Source organism: Carlito syrichta, unplaced genomic scaffold (assembly GCF_000164805.1).
Source record: "Carlito syrichta isolate Samal-C Ts95f unplaced genomic scaffold, Tarsius_syrichta-2.0.1 Scaffold304767, whole genome shotgun sequence".
NCBI lineage: Eukaryota > Metazoa > Chordata > Mammalia > Primates > Tarsiidae > Carlito > Carlito syrichta.
The window spans coordinates 211,543-221,858 of record NW_007248863.1 but is presented as its reverse complement, the minus strand read 5'-3'; the positions used below and the strand labels follow the sequence as shown (position 1 = coordinate 221,858).

The window sequence follows — 10,316 nt, the reverse complement described above, 5'->3', positions numbered from 1 at the left end:
ACACATAAGTGATTATGTGCCTTCGTGACTGTATGTTCCACAAATCCTAAAATATTTACTCTAAGAAAAAGTTTGCTGTTCCTCTAGAGAAAGGAGAAAATATTCAGTGTACTTCAACTAGACAGATTTGAGGAAGTTTTAATTTCCTGCTTCAACAGGGTTTTCAAGTGTCCCTACTTCGTGGCTCAACATTTTATAATAGATTTACTCAAAGAACACAGCCTCGCCCTTTCAGGAACCACAATTACATGGTGTTTGGTTCTAGGAAGAGAAGTGGCCAGCTCAAGTGGGTGGGCTTCTCCCAAACAAGCCCTCATAAACACACATGGTTGGAAGTGTTTCAGCGGAAGTGTTGTGTAGATGAGGACGACTGCCTTTTGAACCCCAGCCCATTTTGTAGAGATGAGGTCTTGCTATGTTGCCTGGCCTGGTCTTGAACCCCTGAGCTCAAGCAATCCTCCAGCCTTGGCCTCCCAAAGTGAGCCACCGTGCCTGGCCTGATGTTATATTTCCTAGCATTACACAGAGCCAGGAAGACATTAACTTAAATACATTTATCTAGAATAAAGTGAAAAATGACAGTTGCTTGGAAATAGGGTAGAGTGATTAAGCCTATGTTTTGGCTTGACTGTCATCCAACCTGACTTTAGAACTTAAAAGTTTAATATGATTACAGTATGACAAATTTTCCTTTATCCAGTGTTTGATTACTTTTTGTTTTTAGGCTAAAAAGCATAAGTGGTATAAAGGAAAAATAAAATAACCTATAAAATGAAGTGGTGACATTTTTTATTCCTTTCATGAATCCTTCCAATCTCAAGTGAAAGCCAGGAATATCTTACATGCGAATTAAACTGACGTTAGGAATGATATTATGTTCCTTGCCCCCTTAAAAATAATGCAAATTCATTGATCCTTCTACTTGTATTTTATTGATAGAGGTTGAGGAATTCCATTTCCAGTGGATTTCTAGATACAAGAATCTCTCAAGGACTAGGCTGGGCAAACTCATTATAGATCACCAAACTGCCAGCTGACCTCAGCAAATCTCCCAAAGAAACAAAAACGTATTTCCAGCACATCTAAAATTTTTTAACATTTGCCCATTTTAAACTAGAAAGAGTAGAGAGGGATAGAGACAAAGAGAGTCCTCTTCATCCCTGCCACAGAGGATGACAGGCACCTGAAAATGCTCAGGAAACACATCAGATCAGAGAAGTTAAAAAGAACAATGACCTCGGTGAAAACATAATATTGTGTCAGTCACTTAAAACTGTGAATTAATGAAGATTTACTATACAGGCTTGTTACAGACAACGTTTGTGCCTCCCCTCAAATTCATATGTTGAAGCCCATACCTCCAGTGTGATGGTATTTGGAGATGGGACCTTTGGGAGGTATGAGGGTTAGATGAGGTCATGAGGGTGGGCCTCTCATGATGCAATTAGTGCCCTTATAAGAGACATCAGGGAGCTTTCTCTCTTTGTCCTGTGAGCACACAGTGAGAAGGTGACCGGAAACAAGCCAGGAAGAGAGCCCTCACCAGAAACCAACCCTATGGCACCCCAATTTCAAACTTGCCGAATATAAATCTCTGTTGTTTAAGTCACCCAATCTATGGCACCTTCTTCTGGCAGCCTGAGCAGATGAATTTAAGGCCTACTTTTGGTTTTTCCAGGACATTTCTTCTTATCTTCTACAATGGTTTTTATATAATAAGGAGGTGCTTTGGTTGGGAATAGAGGTTGAAGGCATAAGGAATGAGGTGATGCAGAAAAAAGTCCATCACTATATACACATGCAATCTATTTTGCCCAATCTACATCTGCAAAATGACTTAGCATGTTTTCACCTGGAAGATTGTTAATTCATGATCTAATTTCCCAAGTTCTAATATATAAAATTAACTGTTCATATTTTGAGAGACAAAATTTTCTTTCAAAGGTGCTTTGAAAGTCGATATTTTCTTTTACAGTATGCCACACAATTATCTAATGGCCAGCTCTCCATACCTCTCAGCAATGCATTACAGCTAAGAACTCAAAACATCCCACTGAAGGTGAGTCAAGGGCTGGACACATGACTCAGAACAAAGGCTTGCACCGGCAACGCCTAATTTGGCTAATCTGAATAGCTTTAACAGGCCATAACCATGTTCCATTCTTCATTTCTTGTAATACCAGAATTTTTCCTTCTTGAAAACAAAAATTACTGCAGAGATCAGCAGGGTGTCAGGTATAGCATTTATAGGCATTTCAAAAGATTATAGTCAATTCAAAATGTTGAACAGATTCATGATAGATTTTCAAGGCTTTGAGTTATTTACATTTTAAAAGTATTATCAGACTTTGCAATGTTAAAGATAAACTATTTGAACTTCTAGTAACGGTGTCAGAGAATGACAGGTAAGGAGGTAATACAGTACATCTTGTGGCCACATTCCACGTGATGTTTGCTGAATGCTGCACTACATAAACTGCTACTGCAAAAAAGACACTTACTGCATGGAATTTTCCACAAAATCCTTTCAAGTAAATCCCATTGCCTCTTTCAGATGAGCATTTTGCCTTTGAGAAGATGCAACAGATACCAGCAAGATAATTTCTTGCCTGAAACTAAGTTTTTCATTTCATTAGCTCTCTCCCTCACCTTGTTTATAATTCCACTAAACATTTATCGACAGCTCTTCTTATGTGCCAGGTACTGCTCCAGGCTCTGGGGATACACTATGAACAAAATACGCAAGGTCCCTGCCCCATGGAGCTTCCGTTCTAGTAGGGGGAGACAGACAAACACATAGATGCAGCACCTCTTCGTCCTGTGAGCACACAGTGAGACGGTGGCTGTGGACATCTCCAACAGCGTAGAGATGCTGTAAAACCTGCTTGCTGCATGTCCTCATTTCCGGGCAGCGAAGTGAAGAGAGAAGCCAAGAACAGACTGTGGCAATTTTGCTAGTCCCAGTTCCACCATCTACATGGTGAGTGGACTTAAGTGAGTTCTTCATCCCATCGGAGCCTTAGTTTCCTCATCTATAATATGGGGAGGGGTTGGATTAACTGACTTTTTAAGGGAAAGGGTCTCTTCAGACTTTTATTTGTTGTAGTTTTATGGGAACATCTTGCACAAAATCAAGAGCCAGTTTGCTAACAGTTCTAAGGTTTAAAAAATATTTTAAAATAAAATATAAGGAATCCTGAGGTATTCCACACATACTCAATACTTCAAATGCCAACCTAAATTTCTTTGACAGATAGCAAATCTTATTTACAACTGCCATGGAATGAAGTCATTTTGTCATCTTCAGTCATATGAGAAGTAAGTTATTTACTCATAAAACATTCATTTCCATTGCTGGTTACAGAAATCCGCTAGCTGTGGCATCCTCTCTTGGATGTGACACCGTCTCGCTCTTCTGCTAAATCACATCAATGACTTTGTGGTCCTGTTTAACCTTTCCGTCTGAAGTATCAGCTCCATGACAACAGGGATTGGGTGTCGCTTCTTTGAAGAACAACCCAAATGACAGTCTATCCAGATAAGCCATAGATATGTCTTATGAGCACAAGCCTTAGGAACCCACAATAACTCTTCAGACTATGAGAGTAGTTTGCTTAGTATAATTTTGGCCTATCAAAGAATACTCTAACATCTGAAGAGGAAATGTGTTTCAGAACAATTCACAGACTAGGACAATGAGAATCAGCAAGTATTCTAACTTCATCAGAAGCTCTGCTGGAATGTTAATGTATATTTAATCATGCAAGTGAAGTGGCACATATTTTATAATCAATTAATTTTTTCTTAAAGAAGATAACATAGCAGGAAAGCTGAATGTCAAACAAGGTTAGAGTTGCACTTGTCAGCTTTGTAGGCATTATGAAGACTGATTCTCTTGAAAGACAAATAGTATTCACTGATTTTGAAATGTTTAAACTCAAATTTTAATCCAGCCGCTAGGGATGACAGGGAATTTTACAGGACTAGAAGGAATCTCCTTTTTTTAAAATCTGGAATGGATACCCCTGACACACTGGAGGTTTCTGAAGGCTGTGTGCTCTGAGTTTTATTGGGTTGCTGTGGAATCACACATCCTACGCATGTTTTCATATCTGATCGGGGGGTCTAACCATGAGGACACATCTTATCAGTGCCTTTGGGAGCAAAGCATAGGAACTGAATTCCTTCCTGCTGCTCTGTGGTGTCAAGATATACTGCCAATGTCATCAGAAGTGTCTAACATAGGCTGTGATGTAGAGCCTAATGTCTGTCCTGTCCATACAGTAACTGAAAGAAATAATGACCATGTCCTTGACTGGGTGGACACTACAACTTTAAGGCTGGATGGGCAGGGGCATCCCATGTGACCTTGAAGAATCTCAGAGCAGCAGCAGCATGATATCTCCTAGTAATAAACAATATCTCAAACAGTGTCTTTATGGACTATGCATTGAGGGCATGTCCCAGCAGATACTGACTCCACAAATGAAGATCAGAGAAAAATAAGGAAGCTCGAACAACTTTTGGCAACCTGGATCACAGTTACAGGTAAATTCCTGTTACAAAGAAAATGGGTTTTGGCATATGCAATGGGATTTGAGTACAACAAGCACGCACACCCCTTTCACAAGTTTAGTCAGACAGAATCACAAAGCCTTGCTGCTACTCAGTGTCCTTATACCAGTATGACCACAATCCTTCCCAGCTACTCCCAAGGGTCCCTGGGTTGGATATGGAGTGCATCGAGCCTGGCTTTGATTATGATGTCTCAGGAAGTCACTGTGTGCATGTGGTCTTTGGGGTAGAAGTCTTTGAGCTGTAAACCAGTAGAACTCTTAAGTCCAAACCTCCATGGGCACCATGGCTTCTTTAGTTCCAACAGAAGGCAGTAGGCTTTCTTCAGACAAGAAGTAAAAGGGGAACTGCACCAAGAATCCACGGATCTTTTTCAGTTCCTCCTCTGCTTTAATGGGATCTTCCTTAGCCAATATGGGTTTGTTTATAAAGTCTCTCAGCTGAATTAAATTGTGTACTTCATCATTGGGAAGGCACCGAAACACCTGATTAGAACATAAATAGAAAATCAAGTGATAAGTTTAAAGAAAACATAGGTCCTTTATGGAAAATAATTATTCCACTAAACAAGACCTTAAATTTATGAAATGCATATTAATTGTATGTGACAGCACAGACCTGATTTAAGAGTTGGTCACCTTACATGTTACAAATAAATAGGTCTGCTACTATCTTAAAAAAATCATGGCTTGATCCTTATATCCAATGTACACAGTCATTAACCTGAGAATAAAGTCAAGCTAGTGGTAAAAAATGTTACTGATGTTACTACACATTAATTTTTTGGATAATAATCATCCTTGAATTTCACTACAGATTCTGGTCTAAGACAAAAATTGCATATCATGTATGCCCTAATGTTCTTTTGAAAGATGTTCATATCTGTCCCTTTACACAGAGTTACCAATTGTTGATATATAACACTTTGCTGCTTGTAAATGAGCTTTAGACATCATAATCCATCATCCCTGAATAACTCAGCATGTATTTCTTAAGAATAAGGACATGTGCCTATATAATCAGAGAGCCATTCTCACCTCTAAGAAAATTAATTCCACAGTGTCCTTTAAGTTATAGTCTATGTTCAGATTTATCCTGTTATCTCTTTTATAGATATTTTTCCCTCAATCCAGGACCCAAACAAGGCTGTGCACTGCATTCGTAAAATTACATTTTAAAGACTATACACATGACATTTGATCATGGCCTTGAGTCCTCAGTATGAAATAAGGCTATACAGAAAGTGGTCATGTTTCATTAAGAATGATGACATCACCATGCTGGAAGGGATTCTGGAAGTCATGAAGAAGAAAACACATTCATACCCAGTTTCTCATAGGTGGTCAGTGAATCTCAGCTTGAATATTTTCCATGATGGGAAGATAGATACTTCTTGAGGTAATCTGGCCTACTATTAGACAATTCTTAATCCTTGTACATTATTGTCATAACACATGGATAGACTTCACAGGAGATGCATTTGGACACAAATGCAGCTGATTTTAAAACACCTTTCTAAAGTTAGAGCCATCCAACCAAGAATATGTCTCATTATTAATACGCTTCACCATAAGGATTGATACCATTTACTACACACTGTTTGATAAATACATTTAATAGACTATTCTTTATCCTCATAACTACCCTAGTGAATATCACTTCCAAGGAAAGGGAATCTCAGAAAGTCAAGTCACTATACACAAGGTTATGGCACGAGCAAAAGGCTGAGTGGGGTTGAATGCAGCTCTGACTCATTTTTTTGATCCCATGTGTCCCTCTTCTCTTTGTCACTAAACATGTACAAAAGTTGGGCAAACGTGCTAAAGGGGCTCATGATGGGATCCCTACATTAGAGATCAGAATGCTGTTAAAACCTCTTCTGAACCATAATCCATGATGCTTTTTGAGTTTGTTTTTCAGTGTCTACAAAGACGTATTTTATTACAGCCTGGAAGTATATTGGGCTTTAAAAAATTCATTAAGAATACTCTGTACCGATAATATGCAGAAACAATGATGTGCTTTTTTTGTGATGAGATTCAATGAAAAGGGGGGGGGAATATGCAAACCTCACCTTATCATAAATTGTAGCATTTCGAGCTGCTGTTGAAACCCACACCTCCTTGAAGAATTTGTCACTCACTGGATCCTGAATGTCCTCACTTGGGTCAGCAAGATAGCCAAGGACAACTCTGAAATACAAGTGCCCTCCAAATTTAGTAACTTAGAGAAAGCAATTTGTTGCAGTGTATATGTCTATATATGAATATAAAATAGTATGATATAATATAACATAATATAATAGTATATGATAACTCCTAAGTTGCAAAACAAAACAAAACAAAACAAAACAAAACAACCTGAGCTGCTTTGATGCTTTAATGTTTTAGCTGTTGGATGGAGACAAAGACCTTATTTTGTTCTAAGAGCATTTCTGTAATTTGGCCTAAGGTGATCAGAACCTTAGAGGAGAGGACTAACACTCAAAACATGTGCCAAAAAATGTGTGGAGCCCTTTCCAAGGACTAGCTCCCTAAATTCTTCACAACTCTATGAAAAAGCAACTATTATTATCTTCAAATTACAGATAAGGGAACTAAGGTACTTGCTCAAGGTCATACAGCTGCTAGGTGGTAGGGCTAGGACTCTAACCAGGACCAGCTGGCTCCCAAACCTGTGCTCTAGCCATGGAACGACCTTCCTTCTCACATCCTTTCCCTCTCTCATCTTCTTCCCTCCCCTCCCCTTCCCTTCTCTTCCCTTGGGCCAAGAACTGCACTGAACTCTAGGGTACAGAAACAAGTAAGAGGCCTCTCTGGATAGAGTTAAAACTATATATCTATATATGAATAACAAAAAACTCCCAAGCAAAGCAAGATAAGTTTTAGAGGTGACATTTGAAAACTGTAATAACCCTTGTACATTATTATCATAGCAGAAGGCTTTAGGATTAAAAAGCACTTCTACTAGAATCATGTGAGGTGGACGGGACAGATGATGCCCATTTTGTAGATGGGAAACCAAAGTTTGGAAACATCCCAGTAACTGAGCTAGAACTCAGACTGAGTTTAAAGTCCTTGTCTCACATGCCTGACCAGTTCAAAGAATGTCCAAAAGGCCCGTGCTAACTGGAAAGGACAATGGAAAGACAGGCCTTGTGAGGGCTTGGCTTTTACATTGAGTGAAATGGAGACTCGTTGTAGACACCAGGGCAGAGGAGTGACAGGATCTGACTCACACATTAAAATATGGCTGCTATACTGAGAACAGACTCAGTGGGGATAAGGGTTGAAACAGGGAGACCATCAGGCGTTCTTGCAGTAAATTAGGTGAGCTATGACAGCGGGCCTGGGCGGTACTGGAAATGAAGATAGAGTCAAGAGGTTTTATGACAGTGTGAATTAGGGTGTGACCAAAAGGAGGCCTCAAAGATGACGGAAAGGTGTTTGTCTTGAGCAACTAGAAGAATGTACATCTGTAGTCTCCATTAGCTGAGGTGGGGAATTCTGTGGGTAGAGCCAGTTTATGGGAGAAGACCGGGAACTCAGTGCTGTTGAGACATCTATCAAGGACTGGCAGTGCCAAGCAGGCAGTGGTAAGTGGAGCTGGGGTTTGGGAGAGAAGGCTTGGCTGGAGATACAAATCGGAGGACTGTCCTCATACGTATGCTCGTACAGTCATGTGTTTTTTACTGAGTTCACCAAATAAGTGAGTGTAGATGGAGAAGAGGGCCAGGTGTCCACCAGCAGCAGGGGAGAAGAGTACCCAGCGAGTCTGGAGAAAGGCCAGAGGATGCGGCATCCTGAAACCATGCAAAGATGGTTGCTGAGAACTGTCAAGTTCAGACAAGAATTGACCACGGGATTTAACAACTGGACATCATTATGTTGCTGTCCTCTGTACTTCAATAAAAGTAGATTTACATCATCATTCTTAATGGCTGGCTGCAGAGTTTCTCATCATGTGAAACGTATTTAACCAATTATTTTATTATGGACTTCTCACCTCTAAGAAAATTAATCCCACAATGTCCTTTAAGCTATAATCTATGTTCAGATTTATCCTGCTAGCTCCAAAATATATTTTACAGACATTTTCCCCTCAATTCAGGACCCAAACAAGGCTGTGTACCGCATTTGTAAAATTACCTTTTATAGACTACGCACATGACCTTTGATCATGGCCTTGAGTCCTCAGAATGAAATAAGACTATACAGAAAGTAGTCATGTTTCACTAAGATTGACAGACAGAGGGGAATAACAAACATTGCAGATTCCAAAATGTGGAAGTAAGGATGGGGTGAGGGATGACAAACTACCTATTGGGTACAATGTATACTATTCGGATGATGGGTACACTAAGAGCCCAGACTTCACACTATGCAATACACCATGTAATAAAACTGTACTTGTACCCCCTAAATCTATAAATATAAAAAATTTTTAAAAACAAAATTAGAGCCGGGCTCGGTGGCTCAGCCTGTAATCCCGCACCTTTGGGAGGCTGAGGTGAGGGGATTGCCTGAGCCCGCGGGTTCAAGACCCGCCTGGGCAGCGAGACCTCATCTCTACAATAAATCAAAAAATCAACTGGGCATGGTAGCGCATGCCTGTAATTCCGGCTACTCGGAAGGCTGAGGCGGAAGGATCGCCGGAGCCCAGCAGGTCGAGGCTGCGGTGGCTGGGAGCGGCCACTGCACTCCAGTCTGGGCGACAGTGAGACTCCAACTCAAAAAAAAAAAAAACAAAAAAAAAAACAAAATTAAAAGTTCCAGCATAATGAGCAAAGGACATGAAAAGGCTAGGCAGTTTACAAAAGAACAGTTGCACATGAATAATTTAACAGTTTTGAAAAGTCTAAAAAATGAAAATCAAAGTGATGAAATTCCATTTTAAATTTAACAAATTGGCAACGATCAAATAAAATAATAGAACACATAAATATGGAAAGAATAAGCTCTCTAACACACTGCTAGTGATATAACAAGAAGCTAGAGGGCAAAGAAGAATTCATTAGTCTAAGAAAACAAGAAGGAGAACAAGATGGTATCTACAAACATACCCATTTTTAACATCAGTAAAAAAAATCTGACAAACAATAAGGCATTAATTAAAACAATTATTACACATACAATGGAATATGATACAGCCATTAAGATATTGTAGAAAAATACTTAATGACCTGGAAAAATGTACGTCACACTCTAAATGATAGAAAACACTGTTGACCTACAAGATTCTAATTTAAAAAAATAATAATAAAAAATAGAAAAAGGTGGAATGATATATATCAAATGTTAAAATTATTAGCAATGGGTGCTGGTATATTACAGATGAATTAAATTTTCTTATTGGTTTTTCTGTATTTGCCAAATTTCACAATAAAATGTGTTGTAATCAAACCCTCTGCCTCTATAATTATCATACATTTAAAAAGTTGCCCATCACTTTAAATTGAATACTTCTGTTCTCATGGAACTGAACAGGTATGACATACATTTCCAGCTTACAAAGAGAAATATTTGTTTTCTTATATGTGCTGCTGTAGGCAATCAATGGGTTGATTAGCAGCATACTAATTTTAAATCCTCCCCTGCTAAATGAAACAAACTAAAAAAAAAAAAAAAAAACAACCCCATTATAAAGTGGACAAAAGATATGAACAGACACTTCTCAAAGGAAGACATTGAGCAGCCAACAGACACATGAAGAAATGTTCAACCTCACTAATCATCGAGGAG

At 39.1% G+C, this 10,316-nt stretch overlaps 1 protein-coding gene across 1 annotated transcript in view; it reads right to left on the bottom strand.

Moving 5' to 3' along the window:
• Positions 1–909: 909 nt before the first annotated feature.
• PLD1 (phospholipase D1) overlaps positions 910–10,316 on the bottom strand; it is a 171,673-nt gene continuing 162,266 nt past the window's right edge. Inside the window, exons 26-27 of the mRNA XM_008060895.2 lie at positions 6,650–6,767; positions 910–5,060 (exon numbers count right to left, since the gene is read on the bottom strand). Of these exons, the coding sequence (XP_008059086.1) occupies positions 4,836–5,060; positions 6,650–6,767 (343 nt within the window). The 3' untranslated portion in view covers positions 910–4,835. The remainder of the gene's footprint in view (positions 5,061–6,649; positions 6,768–10,316) is intronic.